This window comes from Chionomys nivalis, chromosome 6 (genome assembly GCF_950005125.1).
Source record: "Chionomys nivalis chromosome 6, mChiNiv1.1, whole genome shotgun sequence".
Taxonomy (NCBI): Eukaryota; Metazoa; Chordata; class Mammalia; order Rodentia; family Cricetidae; genus Chionomys; species Chionomys nivalis.
Window position 1 is genome coordinate 67,049,295 of NC_080091.1, and position 19,504 is coordinate 67,068,798.

General features: G+C 42.8%; 1 protein-coding gene and 1 long non-coding RNA gene across 3 annotated transcripts in view; one reads left to right on the plus strand and one right to left on the minus strand.

The window, feature by feature from the left end:
* The window catches only part of Klhl5 (kelch like family member 5), a 67,482-nt gene extending 48,069 nt beyond the window's left edge, over positions 1-19,413 (plus strand). The window contains exons 6-11 of one of the 2 annotated variants that reach the window (XM_057771512.1): positions 292-478; positions 4,059-4,283; positions 8,268-8,430; positions 9,907-10,119; positions 11,772-11,943; positions 14,203-19,412. In XM_057771512.1, the coding sequence (XP_057627495.1) occupies positions 292-478; positions 4,059-4,283; positions 8,268-8,430; positions 9,907-10,119; positions 11,772-11,943; positions 14,203-14,259 (1,017 nt within the window). In that variant the 3' untranslated portion in view covers positions 14,260-19,412. Of the gene's footprint in view, positions 1-291; positions 479-4,058; positions 4,284-8,267; positions 8,431-9,906; positions 10,120-11,771; positions 11,944-14,202 lie in introns of both variants that reach the window. The other variant, XM_057771511.1, reaches the window with a different exon arrangement.
* LOC130875540 (uncharacterized) lies at positions 9,993-14,241 on the minus strand. Its single transcript, XR_009057244.1, has 3 exons — positions 14,131-14,241; positions 11,896-12,055; positions 9,993-10,126 (listed from the first exon to the last, which is right to left on the minus strand). It is a non-coding gene; the product is annotated as an uncharacterized LOC130875540 (long non-coding RNA).
* Positions 19,414-19,504: the final 91 nt, after the last annotated feature.

Here is a 19,504-nt window from a genome sequence, read left to right on the forward strand (position 1 = left end):
TAAAAAACTAAAATAAAATCCTAGAAATAAACCGATCAGTAGAACAAAGCAGTGGATTAAGAAGCATATCTTATATCTTATATCTTTTTTTTTTTTTTGGTTTTTCGAGACAGGGTTTCTCCGTAACTTTTGGTTCCTGTCCTGGAACTAGCTCTTGTAGACCAGGCTGGCCTCGAACTCACAGAGATCCGCCTGCCTCTGCCTCCTGAGTGCTGGGATTAAAGGCATGCGCCACCACCACCCGGCTCATATCTTATATCTTTATTGTACATATATTCTGTTCTTTTCTAGTTTCTGGCAGACATGGAAAACAATGCACTTTTTCGGGATGACATAGAATGTCAGAAACTCATTATGGAAGCAATGAAGTATCACTTATTACCTGAGAGACGACCCATGTTGCAGAGTCCTCGGACAAAACCTCGCAAGTCAACTGTTGGAACACTGTTTGCAGTTGGCGGGATGGATTCAACAAAAGGTATTGGATAATCTTTGATCTAGAGGAACAGAGGGTGATACATCCTACTACCAAGAAGCCCTGTGGAGAAATGGCGGGTTCAGGGACAAGGATGGGAAAAATGAGCCTGGAAAACAATTCTAGTGCCAGAGGTGTTCAAGGAATGGTAGGGGGCAAGTCAAAAGACAGAGAAAATGTCTTGTTGCGAGAGTCCATTGAGTTTAAAGTCATTTGAGCATCTACGTAAGCAAGTATAGTAAATGAAATACCATAAACTCCAAGTCTCCACAAGTTCACAGAGCCACACATAAAGAAAGGAAAGCTGTCTTCTCGGTAGGGTGCCAACTGATAGAGAAAGGAAGATGAGATTAGTATTTAGTTTGGGCTGGGAATCTAACTCAGTGAGAACACTCTCTTCACATGCGTGATGCATTGGGTTCAGTCCCCAGTACTCACACACACACGCATGCGTGTATGCACACACGCACAAGCAAGCAGAGAAGGAAAGAAAGGTTATTCATTTGGCAGCCACCAAAATAAAACATCTCTAATCTGAAGTTCAGAAATTCTTAGAGAAGATATGATACTTAAAAAGCTTCAGATTTTGGAGTATTTGTCTCCCGGCTTGGTTGTTATAAAAGATAAAATGGTGTCTTTCCAAGTACGGAGAACTGGCACACAGCACTTAACCAAGTGACAAAACTAATGTTGCCAGTGATGAAACCAAGCAGCGAGTGCCCCGATAGAACCCACTCTCCGGAAGTCAGCACCCAAAGCATCACCTAAATCGTGGGGGAAACACAGATTCAGACAGAATGACTTGTCTGTCTTTAGAATTAAAATATGCTGGTGCCATCATAAATACTTCAAAATTCAGACTTTAGGGGCAGAGATGACTCAGCAGTTAAGAAGCAGCCCTTGGTGCCATTGCAGAGGATCCTGGCTTGCTCCCAGCACCCACATCAGATGGCTCACAACAACCTGTGACTCAGCTTCAGGGCACCTGATGCCTTCCAGCCTCAGAAGACACCCACACAGTGTGCGTGTGCATACACATAGAGAGACACATGTGTGGGTGTTTTGCCTGCATGTATGGCTGTGCACCATATGCATGCAGTAGCTGTGGAAGCCAGAAGAGGGCAGTAGATCCTCCCCCATCCCCATCCCCATCCCCAGCCACCCTGAACTAAAGTTATTGACAGCTGTGAGCTACCATGTGGATGCTGGGAATTAAACCCAGGTCCTCTGGAAGATTAGACAGTGCTCCTAACCACTGTAAAATCCCTACAGCCACCCCAACACACATACAAGTTTAAGGATATACATGTGTTTTATTATTCTAGATGTTTAAATTTTGAGTTTCCAGTTTATGATAATATCTTACTACTTTATAAACTAGGTCTAAAAGAACAGGTAAGATTTAAGAGGAAAAGATAGTTTGAAAATTCATCAATGAAGAAAGATTTTTATTTGATGGAAGGCAATTTTTATTTTATTTTGATCTACCTGATAGAAGATTTTAAGGTCATGACTGGAGTAAAGAATCAAGTGCTATAATATAATTTACACATAAGCATAATCTAAGTATATGAATAAAATATCATTATTGCCAACAGTTACAAAGAAAGATTATGCAAATAAAAATATTTTTAACCAGCTAGTATTTAGAAGCAATTATGTTTGTATAAGAATACAAAGCGGGGGACCTAGAGAGATGGCTCAGTGGTTAAGACACTGGTTGTTCTTCCAGAGGACCTGAGTTCAATTCCCAGCACCCACATGACAGCTCACAACTGTGTTTAATTCCAATTCGAGGGGAATTGGCAAAATACCAATGTTTATAAAACAAAAATAAATTAATTTAAAAAAAAAAAGAATACAAAGATGGTCTGGGCAGTGGTGGCACATGCCTTTATCCTGATCTACAGAGCAAGTTCCAGGCTAGCAGGGCTACACAAAGAAAAGAAGAAGAAGAAGGAGAAGGAGAAGGAGAAGGAGAAGATAAAGATGATAAAGATGGAAAGAGACTTGGTATCAATCTCAAATAACTCAGAACTGTAGAGATAAAACTAAACAGTAACTCTAAGAAGATATCGTGCCCATGTGTAGAACAAAACTGTAACAGTAACAGTGGCTCCGATGGTCCCACGGAGTAAGTGTTCCCTGTGCTGGCATCCTCTGTAAGGCTAAAGCTGGCTGTCAATTAGCAATCTAAAGAGAGAAAGGACTCAAGCTCTACATAATTGGGAATTAGTTTTTGGTGTTTTTTTTTTTCCTTGTTTGTTTCGCTTTCTTTCGTTTGTTTTCCTAAATCTCCACTGGTTCCACATCTGAAGAGAACAAAGAGTTCTAGAATTTTCCAGAGGTAAACCCTTTGGGCAGTAACCGCCATCACTACCCACAGTCCAGTTCCCAAATGACCTTTGTCCTTCCTCCTTTTTGGGTGCCCCTCCCTTCTATGGGAGCCAGCCCTGTGCACTGTGTTTTGTTGTTACTGCTCTTTCCCTCTTTCCCTGGAATGTCATGTTATAATTGTCTCCTTTATCTCTTGTGCCATCAGCTTCCTTCTCTCAACTAGAGGCTTTCCAACCCCACAGTCCCAGATAAACAGGAGACAAAGCCTTCTTCCCCCGCCTAGGAATCCCTGTGTGCACACGGCCAGGCTTCTCAGAGTCATCCTCTGTGGCGCTCCCTGCCTGCATTTCCTCACCACATCAGCCACCCAAATAAGAAACCCTCCCAAAAGTCTTCGGTGACCTCCATGAAGCTCAACCCTGTGCTTCTTACTTTTTATTTGTTCCTCTCGGTGCATTTGACATTGTTAGAGGAGCTGGCTGCTGTAAACTCTTGTTTCTCTGGCTTCCACGGTGCTAAACTCCCCTGCATGTCCTCCCACTTCTCTGTGTCTTCTCAGCCTCTGTGAACAGAGAACATTCCTGTTGGACCTTTTACTACAGGAGGATGCCTGGAAAAATGACGGGAAAGAAGGTCATGGGGGTAGACAGCGGCCGTACCGCTGGGACAGAATCAAAGTATTGCTATCGATGCTAATAAAAACCTATATGCTTTGGGGCTCGGAAGATGGCTCTGTTGGTAGTGATTCTCCTTACAAGCATGAGGACCTGAGTGCAGATCCCCCAGAAACCACATACATAGCTGGCACACATGTGTAACCCCAGCTCTGGGGAGGCAGAGACAGGTAGGTCAACCTAATCTAACCAAAACAGTGAGCTCCATGTCAGCCAGCCAACCTAACCAAAACAGTGAACTCCAGGTCAGCCAGTCAATCTCACCAAAACAGTGAGCTCCAGGTTCAGCCAGCCCAACCTCACCAAAACAGTGAGCTCCATGTCAGCCAGCCAACCTAACCAAAACAATGAGTTCCAGGTTCAGTGAGACACCTCTGGAGATACAAGGTGGAGAGTGATAGAGGAAGACACCACACATCACCCTCTGACTCCATATGCACACTCCCACATGTGCACAAGCCTGTGTGTGCACACAGGAATATACATTGATACCACACAAAATTCCACTTCTCTACATGTAACATAGTCACAGTGGAGCTCGTAGTCCCATAACTCTCTTTGTTACTGTTAAGGAGCAACAAGCATTGAGAAGTACGACCTCCGTACAAATATGTGGACGCCCGTAGCAAACATGAACGGGAGGAGGCTGCAGTTCGGTGTCGCGGTGTTAGATGACAAGCTGTACGTGGTTGGAGGGCGCGATGGACTGAAGACTTTGAACACTGTAGAGTGCTACAACCCCAAAACAAAGTCCTGGAGTGTGATGCCACCTATGTCCACACATAGGCATGGGCTTGGTAAGTGTATCTGCAGACCCACTTAGAAAGCCAGGTTGCCGCTACATTTTTCCCACCTGTACCAGGCAGAAGACCAGTGTGTGGGCTCAGTTAGCAACTGTTGCCAGGCAGCCCTCATACCTGAGAAGCAGAAGCCCCAACACAGCACTTACATAAATGAGGCAACAATGGGTATAACAAAAAGTGTGGGGTCCAAGGGGTTGAGAAAGCGTGTTGGGCTGACAACCATGCCTCACATTCATGTTAGGAGAATGAAACGTGGCCTGGTTAAAATACTCGTCAAAACTAGCATTTCTATTTCCATATGTATATGGAAAACAACAGTGACAGATGTGTATGTATTATGGTTTTAAAGCAGAAGTGAGTGGATTCACACACAAAAAAAATTGAACATAGTACAGAGATTTCTTTTCATTCTGTCTTTTTTGTCTGCGTGTTTGCCTGCATATATATACACACACCACTTGTACACAGAGCAAGCTGCAGATCCCTAGGAACCGGAGTTACAAATGGTTCTGAGCTGCCATATGGGTCCTGGGAATTAAACCCCAGTCCCCCAGAGAGTGGCCAGTGCTCCTAACTGCTGACCCATCTCTCCAGCCCCTCTTTCTCTCCTGTCGGATTACTCACTGAGCAGACGATGTTGCCTGTAGTGTGTATCCCTTGTACTATAGATGCCCAGGATCTGCAGGGTCACACTGTGAAAAAGAAAGGGTCTCTGGCCATGTTGTCAACTCCTCACAGCCTGGAAAAGGGTTGAAACAGCTGCAGTAAGGAATTGGATAGGCCATTGCAGAAGACAGGTGAAGGGCAGTGAAAGCAAGTTGAGTTTAGCTCATGGAGGTTATACTGTACTCAGTATAGAATACTGAGCAGCAGCCTAGAGCCTGCCACCAAACCAGCACCCAGAAATGAAAAGAAAGAAAGGCACTTTCTTCATCCTGAAGGAATTGATGGTGCATGAGCAGGGACAAGTGACTTTAGGCAACTCTATTTTCTCAGGTGAAACAAAAGAAGGAATTGTTAGAGAAGACTGGAGGAATGGAAAAATAAAATTGGGGTTTGAAGTGCATATGTTTCATCAGCTTCTGCTGTATAACAAACCACTCCAAAACTTAAACGCTTTTGCTGCAGGTTTGTTCTGTTTTGAAACAGGGTTTTGCAGAGTCCAGGCTGGCCTCAAATTCACTATGTAGCTGAGGCTAGCCTTGCATTACTAATCCTTGTGCCTCCGCCTCCCCAGTGCTGAACCTGCGGGCCTGTGCCATCACATCTGTCTAAAACATAGAAGCACAATGCAGAGACTTGCTAATAGAGCTCGTGGGTTTGTGATTGGTCAGTTTGGCTTTGGCCACTGTGGATGGGCGCTGGCACTGCTGGTGTTCATCAGTCTGTGCAGGCTGGATGTTGTAGGACCGTCTCATCTACCTGTCCAGCATGTCAGCATCACAAGGTATCAAAAACAGAGCGGGAAGCAGCGCCCAGGGCAAATTCTCACGCCTGTGCTTTCATCGTGTCTCCTAACATCTCACTGGTCCAAAGAAGCCACGGTCAAGGGCAGACTCCCAAGTGAAGCAGGGCATCCCCACTCTCTCAGTGGAGCTGCAGGGCAATGCTGGAAAATGCATAAAGTCAAAGAGTCTGTGGCCATATTTTCACCTTATCACAGCTTGGAAACGGCTTGAAATGGCTTCCATAAAGAATCTGCTAGGTCGTAATAAATGACAGATGTAAAGACCGCCCCCAAAGCTAGCGCCCAGAAGTGAAAACTGTCTGGGAATAGAGACTGGCGTGCTGGGAGGTTCAGGAAACGACTAGAGGGCCAGGGCTTCTGCAAGACGAGCTCTTATTCCACCACAAGGCCTTTTTATTAAACCAATATTCCAACCTGTCAGTGGTGGCTGTGGGATAACCCTTGTGTATGTTGTGAATATGTATTGCTCTCATTGGTTGATAACAAAAGCTGCTTTGGCCTATAGCGAGGCAGAATATGGCTAGGCAGCAAAACTAAACTGAATACAGAAAGAAAAGAGGGTGGAGTCGGGGGAGATGCCAGCCAGCCACCAGAGGAGCAAGATATATTTGAGCACAGGTAAAGCCACGAGATAGGTGACAAAACATAGGTTAATAGAAATGGGTGAATTCAAAGGTAAGAGCTAGTTAGTAATAAGCCTAAGCTATTCGACCAAGCTGTTTGTAATTAATATTAAGCCTCTGAGTGATTATTTAGAAGTGGCTACGGGACGGGGCTGGACAGAGGAACTTGCACGTACTCATGTTTAATCCCAGCACTCGGGAGACAGTAGCAGGCAGATCTCTGTGAGGGTAGCCTGGTCTACAGAGCAAGTTCCAGGATAGTCAAGGCTACACAGAGACACCCTGTTTCAAAAAATAAACAAACTACCATTCTAGGGATCAAACACAGGGATGTGTACATGCTAGGGCAAGCATCCTGAAACTGGGGTATACCTCCATTCTGGAAAATATATTTTAATAATGAACAAAACCTGTAAAATTAGGTTTACCATAAAATCTAGGGTCATTGTAATTTGTTCATATATCTCACCACCACAGAGAAAGAAACAATTCTAATTTATAGTAAATCCTTATAGCACATAGAAGTTAATTGTTCCACCAATGTTTTCCTCAAAATACATTTACTTAATAGATAAATTCTACCGATCTGAATTTACAAGATAAACTTAATTAAGAAAATTTTAAATCTCTTCATATATGAGAATTACATGAAGATTTAGTTTGGAAAAGGGCTTTCACTGCTAAACTGATTTTTTCAGAGCCAACATTCAAGAGGTTAGACAAAATGAGTCCTTCTAGGCCCTTGATGGATATTTTGTATATGTAAAACTGGATATATTCTGTAAAATTGACAATATATACAAGCTGAGATATGTGTATATGAATATATATTTTGCATACATGTGTCTGTGTAAGTCTTCAATAACCAGTACTATATAATAAGTATATATATAACACACTATATAACAAGTGAAATAAGAGTTGTTTTGGGTCACACGTGCACGGCGGCTATTTTATCTGACTTGGCCATGGTTGCTGGGTTGAATTACAGAGGTGTTTTGTCCATGATCATGTCACACCTCGTCTCAAAATCTACTTGACCAGATATGGGGGTGCACACCCCTAATTCCAACACTTGGGAAGCAGAGGAAGGAGGAGCGTCACTTTGAGAGCAGCTCGTTTACATAATGGCATCCTATCTCAAAAATCAAGGGCAAAGGAGAATCCTTGACTGACTGTCCACACGTTCAAAATAAAATCTAAAGGCCTGATAAGGGATGAGGCCAGAAGCAGTTTTTCTGACTTCCTCATCTTCCATCCTTTCCCCTTCAGTTACCTGCTCAGCCAAGTAGACAACTGGGGTACCCCAGCCACAATAAGCACCCCTCAGACGTTCCACACGCTGTTGCATGCCTCAGCTCCTCCCCTGTACACGGACTTCTGATTGCACCCTTGCTTTTGTTCATGTGTCTTCTCATCATGCAGGCTTCCCTGGCTCCCTCTACCCTTGCTTTCATTGCTCCATTGTTTAAATTGGCACATTTCCGATGTGTGTTTCCTGTCTATCTCCTGATTAAAACACAGTACTGATCACAAGGACACAGCTTTTACCTCTATGTTCTACGGAGTGCCTATAACTTAGTAGAAACCTAAGAGGCGTTTGCTGGTCAAATTAACAAATGGCTCTCCCGACGCTGTTCCCTGATGGTGACACCGATAGGCTGTGGTATGAAACCACTTCAGTAAAGCCTACAAATCGGAAGTGCTAGAGGATGTTATAGTAATGGCAGTGTGTGTTGGTTCAGCCCCGTCTGCCTCAGAAGAGCTATAGCCTAAGTTTGTGATTGGTTACGTTTGCATGTTTCAGATTCATTGTACTTACATTTTAATTAAAGTAAGAGTTTTGAAAACATTTCAAGTTCTTCCCTCTCTGCTGTTCGCTTGTAGGCGTGGCCGTGTTGGAAGGTCCCATGTACGCGGTAGGAGGGCATGATGGCTGGAGCTATCTGAACACTGTGGAGCGATGGGACCCTCAGGCTCGCCAGTGGAATTTTGTTGCCACTATGTCCACCCCCAGGAGCACAGTAGGTGTGGCTGTACTAAGTGGAAAGTAAGGAGATATTTGAAGTTCTATTTCGGTCACAATAAATACATTTATTATTGCATGGAGGACTACTTCAAGCAAGCTAACGAAACCTTTCCAATAACTTCTGTCCATAAGAGCCCTAATTGCTCATTGATGAGCTTTCTTTCTAATGTCCAGGGACCACACATTTCTAATTTGGAGTGAATAAGTTTTATAAAAATATCCAATATTAGATTGTACAGCAATAATCTAGTGGTTTAAAGTCCTTTAAAATGATATGCTCTTTTTAAAGTAACACGGTGCATTGGGGGGATGTTAAAGTGCTTGTGGAATAAGCATGAGGACCAGAGCTGAAATCCATACAAGTACCGGTGGGTATTGCAGCCCACCTGTCACTCCAGCCTGGAAAGACAGAGATGGGGCATCAGCAGAGCAAGCTGCCTAGCAAGGCTGGCCATATCCAGGAGCTCTGGGCTTGATTGAGAGGCCTGCCTCGGTACATAAGATTAAACAGCGGTGGAGGAGGAGGATACCTGACCTCAGCTTCAGGCTCCACGTGCACACACATGCACCTATATGTGCACCCACAAACCTGTGTGCCCACATAACACACACAAGAATATGCATACCCACATAGATGAAAATGGAAACATTGATACATACAGTTAAAAATTAAAATACTGTGGTCTCTCGGTGCTTCCCTAGAGACTTTTCTCCATCATCTTCCCGGCATTATCTTCACTTTTGTGCCTGTCTTTCCATTCGTGGTAGACTGGTGACCTCGGGATGGATTTAGGAAAAAGTGTTTGCCTACCCTTTTCCTGCTGTAAATAAACAGATTTATACAGGTCTCATGGTTCTCAATTATATAAGGACTAAATACAAACGTTTTTAGCCCCTTCTTCCACCATAAAACGAATCCCTTGGTGGTTTCTAATTAATCTCTGTGTTTCATTGCTTTTGCGCTATCACTCACAGGAAGGAAGAAGGGAAGGTTAGAGCAGTCTGTAAAGGGCCTTGTAGAGCTGCCACCTAAGGAAAGTAAGATGAGCAGAGAGGCACACATCCTTAGTTCCAGCATGCAGGACGCAGACGCAGAACTCTTGAGTTATTGAAGCAAGTTTGCTCTACATAACGGGCTCTAGGACAGCCAAGACTACAAAGCGAGACCCTGGATCAAAAGACCAAAGCAAAAGAAGTTTAGGAAATATTGATAAATATTGTCCTATTTATGCCTAAGCTCTTATTTCCTCAGGACCCATCTGTTAAGTCCTTTGTGGTATTGTTGTAAGTGCTTCATGGGCAGAGAAATGGAAATCATTTTTCAGATGGAACCATTTAATGGTAGCATATCTTCTTCCTTAATGTCACCTGTCTTCAGCAAGCGGTGTCATCAATGGCACCTCAAATTCAATGAGCTGTCATAGGAAACGCCTTTCTGTGGTAAGCCTGACCACAGCTCTGTTTCCCATCTGTCATCCCGTTTGCTCTTTTTTACAGACTTTATGCAGTTGGTGGCCGCGATGGAAGTTCTTGTCTCAAGTCAGTAGAGTGCTTTGATCCTCACACTAACAAGTGGACACCGTGTGCCCAGATGTCGAAAAGGAGAGGCGGCGTAGGCGTGACAACCTGGAACGGACTGCTGTATGCGATCGGAGGACACGATGCTCCCACATCCAACTTGACTTCCAGACTTTCCGACTGTGTAGAGAGGTAATTCCTATGAAGGAAAATTAACAACTAACAAAAGAACTAACGCTTCTAGACAAAGTAGTAAGTCTGTACTGAGCATCCAGCCCATGCAGTGTGAACACTGGATTCTCTGCTCTGCTATCTCTCCGCCTGCCTCCAAGTCTCCTCCTTGGATTGGGACTGAGCACATAATGCACATAGAGAAGACAATTGTTTATCGTGTAGCTGTTTTGTACTGGACTCTGAACCTTACCATTAAAGTAAAGGATTTTAACAAAATCTCAGAAAGAATGAGTTAGGGGCTGGAAGCCACATAAGAAGTGGAAAGGAAAAGGACATATCTGGCCCGTTTTGATGTACAATGAAATAATAGAAAATGATAAAATAAAATGAAAAGTTCTTGTAAGTCTTTAAGGCTTCACCACGTCATCCATACTGCTTGTAAGAAACTCAACTTTTAGGTCAAGTAGAGGCCTTTTAGCAGTGAAGATTTGGGTGTCAGGCTGGGTCTTCATATAATACTTTTTATTTAGTTTAAGGACAAGAGAGAATTGGATGCATTTTACAGGAAGAATCGTGTGTGAACACTCCAAAACAGAAAAAAAGAATATGGTTCACTTTGGAAATAAAGGGCTACTGTGTGAGTGGTGGGAGAGTACCAGGGGAAGGCACAGGCTGTGTGGGGGTCATACAGAGTGCTGGAGCATTGGTAGCAATTTTAGATTTTTAAACAGGAATATGAGAGGCTGGAGAGATGGCTCAGTGGTTAAGAGCACCGGCTTCTCTTCCAGAGGTCCTGAGTTCAATTCCGAGCACCCACATGGCAGCTTATAACTGTCTATAACTGTAGTCCCTTGCAATCCAATGTCCCCTTCTAGTGTGTAGATATACATGCAGACAAATACCCATGTACATACATATGTAAATAAATCTTTAATGGAGAATATGAAATCAGTGAGTACCAGAAAGGGTGAACGGATTTACTTTTTTGAGGTTAGAGTGATTTACTTAGTAAACTGTAAACAACAAGAGGGCTGTCAGATAAAGTCCAGACTTGCTGGTGATAGCACACAGTCTCGGATAACAAGCAGAGCTGGTGTTGTAAAAGGCAGTTAAGTTAGGGTCACATCTCATCTGTTGTGGAGAGAAGGTAATTCCGACTCTGCTCGTTACGTACAATGATCCAGGAAGGAGATACAGGAGTCTTTTATATGATTTATCCACCAATGAAAAGACAGGTGTTGATGCCATAAAACATCAGAAGCAACATGGCCGTTAGCATGAAGTGTCGACCCTTTAAATGACGTCATTGAGCAGGTCTAGTTTAAAAAGAACGAAAAGGCCAAAACAATGGACAGCTACTGTAACTGAGAGTGAAGTCATCTTGCACAGAGTTTAATGCATTGCTTTGCCCACGTTTTCAGCAGGGACACTGAAGCCTTGAAGCAGTTTTACTCTTATATTCATGTTGAGTTCTTAAGGGTGCTGTATCTACTAAATGAATCTATAGCACCATAAGTTTGACGTTTTTAGGAAAATATGATCGTTTTCTCTAAAATGTGTTCCACGTATTCATATCACAGATAAGGCAGAAGATAGGTTTGAAGGACAGCCATTTTTACACAAAATATTTCAAGAGCAGTGTCAGCTCGCATTGTAAAATTTTCTTTCAGATATGATCCCAAAACAGACATGTGGACTGCAGTGGCGTCCATGAGCATCAGCAGAGACGCAGTGGGGGTCTGTTTGCTTGGGGACAAGCTGTATGCTGTCGGGGGTTATGATGGGCAGACCTACCTGAACATAGTGGAGGCTTACGATCCCCAGACGAACGAATGGACTCAGGTATGCCGCTTCCCTTTTCATTATCTCACTTCTCTTGGGTTGTGAAAACCACTCTTCTGATAAAACCCTCCTGACTTTATCCGACATTGACATGTCTCACACACCTGTGGGGCTGGAGAGAGGACTCCGCTGGTAAGAGCATTTGCTGTTATTGCAGAGGACCCAAGTTTGGTTCCCAACCCTGGAGGCTCACCACATACTCTAACTCCAGGTCCAGGGGACCTGATGCCCTCTTCTGGATTCTATGGGAACTGCACACATGGTACATATACATACATGCAGGCAAGCACTCATACACATAAAACAACAATAAAGGAATTTTTTAATGAAATAAAGTTGCCTCTTGACTAAATATGAAAAAAACAGCAGGCAGGGTCTGATTTTATAACAAAATACAAATTCCTTTGAAGTAGAAATAAATATTCAGATAAGTTATTAACCAGCGCTCGTTGGAAGAAATGTTCTAGCAGTGGCAGAGCTGACAGGACTACGGGGGGGGGGGGGCTGCACCAGAGGGACAGGATGCTGCAGAAAACAGGTGCGGATAGGAATCCGAAATATCAGTTTACCCGTACATGAGTAATAAGTTTTAAATACTCAATATCTTGGAGCATATTGAATTTCCAGTTATAATCTAATAAATGGCAAACCTAAATTACATTAACAAGTTAGAAACTCAATGTGCTGAGCTTATTAACAAAAGGCTTATAGCTACCCACATCTCACTCAGGAAAAGCCCTATCCTTTGGGGCAGCATGGTGTCAGGCGCATTAAGCAGCTGGTCACATTGTGTCTGTAGTCAGGAAGAATGGCACAATAAATATCAATGCCTGTTTCAGTTGGTGTCCTATTGCTGTGAAAGGACACCATGTCCAAGGCAGTACTTAGAAAATAAAGCATTTAATTGGGGGAATTATTTACAGTTTCAGAGGGCTGTTCCATTATTACCATGGTGGGCAGCATGGCAGCAAGCAGACAAACATGGCCTCGGAACTGGGCACTTTACATCCTGATCCATAGGCAGCAGAGAGAGAGAGAGACTGGACCTGGTGTGGGCTTTTGGAACCTCGAAGCCCACTCCCAGTGACACACCTCCTCCAAGACGACAGCTATTTCAATAAAGCCACACCTCCTAATCCTTCCAAACAGATTCTCCACTGGGAATCAGGCATGCAAATATATGAGGGGCCATTCTTATTCAGAGTGCCACAATGCTCCACCCTTCCTCCTTTGTAATTCAGTCCAGGACCCAAACCTGTGGAATGAACCCACTCACTTCTAATCAAGTCTCTGGAAATGCCCTCACAGATACATGCAGAGGTGTTTCCTACATGATTCTAAAATACAGTAAAATTAATGATGAATGTTAACCACGAAGCACTTGGGGAAAGGGAGCTCAAGTTTAAAAAAGATAACAATAAAAGGACTTCTGTGATATGAAGTTCAGGAAATGAAGTGACTCAGTGGAAGGTATAAAAGGTGTTAATCCCACAGAATCCAGGAGAAAGACCCATGACCCAAATCATGGCCGGATTAATGAAAGCTTTTTTATTTGTGTACACGGGCGGCGTCTCCCTAAGGCGGGTTCAAGAGATCAGCTTTGGACATAGGTAAGGTAAGATAAGGGATTTTATACTTCAAGAGCAGGGGGTTTTCAAGTGGAGCTTTGACAGGCAAATAGGCAGAGCTGCAGACCCAGAACAAAAAGCATGACAAGTTAGTCACAACAACCTCCTGAAAGGTGTCATAACAAGGTGATCCTAACAGCCTCCCGAAACAAAGGCACGGTCACCATTTCCCAGAGCCATTTATCGTTAAGGTTACAGTAGGGCATAGTCTAATCCTTGAGAAACAGAGATTTAACCATAAGCAGGAGTGAACCTAGTTTGTCTCTATTATGATCTGTAGCCACCTAGCTGTCTTGTTTAGATTGCTACTAGTTCTGCTGCTGTTTTAAGCTCTTAAACATGTGAGCTTAGACTTGCCGTACCTGAAAAGTAACTGCTTTCATTTAAGTACAATAACAAATGGGGGGAAAGACATTTGAAGAGGAGCTGGAATGAGATCACACAAAGTCCACAGCCACTGATCACCCCACTGCCAGTATTGTTCCGAAGCAGGAAGTGGTTGTGTTACAGTTAACACATTGTCTAAGCTGGACTGTCTGTCTGGTTGTCATGCACTCACCTTCCACACTGGACACTCAGATGGTCCATCTTCCTCCACTCCCGACACCTGTGTCTCTCGTTTCTTTCCCAGGTTGCCCCGCTGTGCCTAGGAAGAGCTGGAGCGTGCGTTGTGACTGTAAAGATATGACTTCATGCTTTGTCCTCTAAATGACGATGCCCTCTCCTACCAGTGGATTCATTTTCAGTGACCGTGCAACGCCACATTCCTAGGCACAGAGTGTCTCACTTCAAAATGGAGATGTTGAAACAATGGAGGAAGGAATGGATGGACCAGGATGAGATGCTTCATTGCTTAGTAAATTAAAGCTACAGCTGGCGGACTGGAGTCCCATCTCCAGATAACAATATGAAGATGAGTGCACTGCCCCAGAACAGCCCAGCACTAACTGGGAATTTCATCTCTCTTTAGTGGGGCACATTTTATTCATGCTGTCCAGAGTTATGACAGTACAGACATATGAACTTCTAAAATATTACTTTATAAGTTTGTCATACACGAGCTTCCATACTTTTTATTGTTTAATCAAACCACTATTTTAATGACATACTAAAGACTATGCTGTCTAGTTTTTTTCAGGTACAATAATATTAAATCTGCTCTAGTTGTGAATTTTATTACTAAAGTTGGTTTAACCCAATAATAAAGAAAAACACAACATTAAAAATAAGACTGACCAAACAAACACTTGATAGGATCTCTAGGTCCTACTTAAATAGCCATCCCATTCCCTCTAGATCCAGCAAGGACCGTGTGTGGTAGGCTGCTACTGACATTAAAGCGAATGCTTTACACTAAGATATGCAAGTCTATGTAGAGAAAATAAACGCTATCTACTCTATGATGTTCTTCTCCCTAACTAGTATTTAACTATGTGGGTTTATGTTCTTTTATACTACAGAAGAGGAATTGGGTCTGTCCCTTTGATACTGATGTGGTTCTTTGGCCGATCTTACATTGTCTGCTGCCACCTGGTTTCTCACAAATTGGCCAATTGTGTTAAGAACCCATTGTGCTTCTTTGTAATCAAAATATTGGGGGGGGGGTGCTAACTGAATATTTGAAAAATAAGTTTAAAGTGTTTGTTACTCAAATTTTGTACATTTGTAAGCTCTAATTACATACGTGAATGTTAATCGTCTCGGTGAATTGTTTATTATTTGTAAAATGCCCCGGGCAGTAACATTGTATGAAATGTTCTTTAAGGTAGAAATCTTTTCCTTAATATAAAATGGATGTAAACAGAAGTCCAGTCTTTTATAGTACAATGTTATGGTTAATATAATCTTATTTCGTATTAGGATAGCCTTTATTTTAGTTACTTTCTTTAAAAAGTGAAACACAGTCCCTTTTTATTGAACTGACTTTGTTTCTGTGTTTGCTTTTGTTCTTTGAGACAGGGTCTCACTATGTAGCACTGGCTAGCCTTAAACTTACTATATGAACCAGGTTGGACTTGAACTCATAGAGATCCCTGTTTCTGCCTCCTGAGTGCTGGGATTAAAGCTGTGCACCTCCATGTCCAGCTGGTTCCTTAATATTTAAAAAAAAATTTGCTTAAGTCACTCACCCTTTAGAATTGTATATACATATTGCTTTAGGAAAGTAAATGCTTAAAGCCTAACTCTTCAGATGTCTTAATACTGAATTGCAAAATACCTTGAGTGAACAAATACGTTACATATATTAAATATATATTAAAATAACAAATATATTAAAATAAACATTAACTCCAAAAAATTATATAACCTAGACAAGATGGATAAATCCGTAGTTACATACAAGTTAAAAACTGACTCAAAAAGCGAAGAATCTGTGCAGATCTGTAACGAGTGAAGAGCCCAAGTCAATAATCAAAACAACTCTTAAGAAAAGCAATGTCATCTGCAGTAGTGGAAGGACGGGGATGATCGTTTTAACTGATTTTTAAAGTATTTAATGAAATACAATAGCCTTTTCTGGTTTAAAAAATTTAGGAAGCCGAGACTTCCCTTAACCTACTAAAAGGCTTTTCTGAAAACCCACAGCTGACAACACAATGAGAGAATGAGACCTTCACCCCTGTGGTCAAGGAAAAGTCTCTTCTGTGATGAGCTCCAACTCTGAACTAGTGTTCTAGCCAGAGAAATTAGAAAAATAGAAAGAAATAGGGAATTCAGGTTTTTTTAGATAGTAAAACTACCATTAATAGACATTATAATACTATATTTTAAAAAGACTAAAGAATCCACCCCCCCCCAAAAAAAAAAAAACCTAGCTAACTAAAATTTCAGAGATGTTGTGTGTAAGAGCACAGAAAGTGTTTCTATACACTAGGAAAGAATCGTGAGATAAGATTAAGGGAGCAATGCCATTTATACCACGGGGAAAATGAAACCCTTAAAATCCACTCACCGAGCAGGTGGCACATGTAGATGATCCGTCCATTACTGAAATAGAGAAGATGTAAATACTCGAAAGGCACCTTGCATTCACAAGTTGGAAAATATGTTGGGCTGACACCAGCACCACCATCTAGAGTCGGTGCGCTCCCTACAAGACCCCAGATGAACTCTTCACTGGATTGAGAAAGTTAATCCTAAAATGCATATGGAATTGTAAGAGACCCAGAGAACCAATGAAACAAGCATCTCTAATAACGGGGAAGTGGGGAAGGACTCGGATTTTCTGATTTCATTTTATGGTATTGATACATAAGTAAACACGCAGACCAATAGGGTGAAATCGAACGTCAGGAAGTAACTTTGGAAAGTGCACTAGACTCGCTGGTTTTCAGCAAGGATGCCAAACCAATTAGGAAAACTATCCACATGGAAAGGTATAGAGTCCGGCCCTTCACAATGGGTGCAAAGTTAATACAAAGTAGATCAAAAATCTAAATATAGGAATTAAAACCACAATACTGAGAAGGGAACAGATATGCCCTTAGTGACATTGAATTTAGATATGGTTTCCTGGATAGGACTCTTAAACCACAAACAATAAAAATAAATTGTACGTCACAGACCTGCTCACCTATCGAGAAAGTGAAGGTAGGCCAGGCGTCGAGCTGCACACCCAATCCAGAGGCAGACGGATCTCTAAGTTTGAGGCCAACCTATCCTACATAGTGAGACTCTGTCCTGTCTTAAGAGGAAGAAAGAAAAGCCAAGGGGCTTGGGAGATGACCGTGAGGGAGACTAAGCTAAGAACGCTTGCTGCTTGTGCTTCAGGACCAGAGTTCAAGTCCCCAGGAGCCAAGGTTACATGAGCAGGCATGGCTGTAACCCCAGCAACCACAGAGCAGATGCAGGCAGATCCCAAGAGTTCTCTGGCCCATGAGCCAAGCACAAAGCAAGCTTCCAGGCAAGTGAGAGGCCCTGTCTCAAGGCAATAGGGTAGAGAGAAAAACATCCGATACCAGCTCAGACATGCCCGGAATTACACACACACAAACACACACACAACACAAAGTGGAAAGACAACTCAGGATGGGAGAAAGTAGTTGCAAATTATATATCTGGTAAGAGACTAGAATTCAGACTCAAAAAGGGATTCAGACATTCAATACCAAAAATATGATCCAATCAGAAATATACAAAGGACGTAAGCAGAAGCCCGAGAAAGCGATACAGACGGCAAGCACCTGAGAAGACACTGACCTCCCGGTCATTATGCAAATCCACAGCGCAGTGAGATACAGCTTCACCCACACTGGAATGGCTGTAATTTTAGAAGCAGAAAATGAGTATCGGAGAGGACATGGAGAAATCGTTCACTGCGGGCATGTAAGAGGCTGCAGCTGCAGAGACAGCTTGCGGCGCAACTCGCTGCTGCGTGACCCGGCAATCCACTCCTGGCTGTATACCAAAAGCTGAAAACCTGTTCGAACAGAAGCTTGCATACCGAAATATTCACGGCAGTAAAGCGTAACAACCGAAAGGTGGAAGCAGTACACACAAGCGGGTGCGTTCAGCCGGGGAGAAATGGAGTTCTGACGCTCACTACAACTCGGATGAAGCCTGGCACACCGCGCTGAGTGGAAGACGCCAGGCGCCAGAGGCTGGGCGGTGGATGAAATGCCTGAACTAGAGAAGAACGTCCAAAAAGCAAATGTGTGATTAAAGACTGTGAGGGACAGGGGGACATGGACGCTTTATGAGTAAGGTGTTTCCTTTGGGAATGAATGTTCTGGAATGTAGCGGCATTTCATTTGTATTTTAATAAATAAAGCTTGCCTGAAGATCAGAAAAGTAAAACAGCCACACTGGCCAGCCTTACAGACCAGACAGCAATGACACGGGCCTTTAACCCCAGTAGCCACAATGACGCACACCTTTAATCCCAGTAGCCACAATGACACACACCTTTAATCCCAGTAGCCACAATGACACACATCTTAAATCCAGTAGCCACACTAGCTGGTCATAGAAACCAGGTGGTAGTGGTCCTTAATCCCAAAAGTAATGAGGATTATAAAACAGGCGGAGACAGCTCTCAGCCTCAATCCCATTCTGTGGTTTCCTGGAGGCAGGAGTGCCATCTTCGGACTAAGGTGGAGGTAAGACTGGCTGCTTTGCTTTTCTGGTTTTCAGGTTGAACCCCAACATCTGCCTCCGAGTTTTTAATTAATCGTGCTTCGTTCGAACTACTTTCTGGCGATAGTTTCACACTGGTGATGGTCCATAGTATCACTGGTGGTAAACCTTATGCACATCTTACCACAATTCTTAAGAAGCTTTGTTAGGGAGCAGGGCATTGATATGCCATTAATCCCAGCACTCAGGAGGCCCAGGAACTGTGAATTCAAGATCAGCCTGGTTTGCATAGTGAATTTTAGGACAGCCAGAGCTATACCATGAGACCCTGTCTGAAACAATTAATTAATTAATAGCTTTATTAAAGACACTATATATTTTTTGAAATGTCATAACAATGCACATTACTGGGATTAAAATTCTGACTTTTTAAGCATCCCAAAGAGGATACTTTTAAATGGATGAATTTTAAAACTCTGATAGGAAGAAAGGCTCTTTAGCTGTTTAGTACAAGAAGAGAGTGAGGAAGAAGTTTGATTGGGAGCATCATGACGACTTGACCCCCACTTTCTGTCCCCTGCCGCAGGCTGGTAACTTCCACTGGACTAATGAGGCACAGACAGACCTCTGAGTTTGAGACCAGCCTGGACCAGGAAGTGTGGGAAACATTGCACACTTTGATTTGATTGCTTTGTGTACACCAAACTATACTTGTGCTATTTTAAACGGTTTTTAGATGATAGTATTGCTTGTTATAATAAGTTTGTGCCCCAAACGTAACATGTAGGCTGTTCAGTTCTGACATGGAGCTGTTGCTCTCTCTCAATACACTGATCAAACGCAGGTCAAGTGGCTTA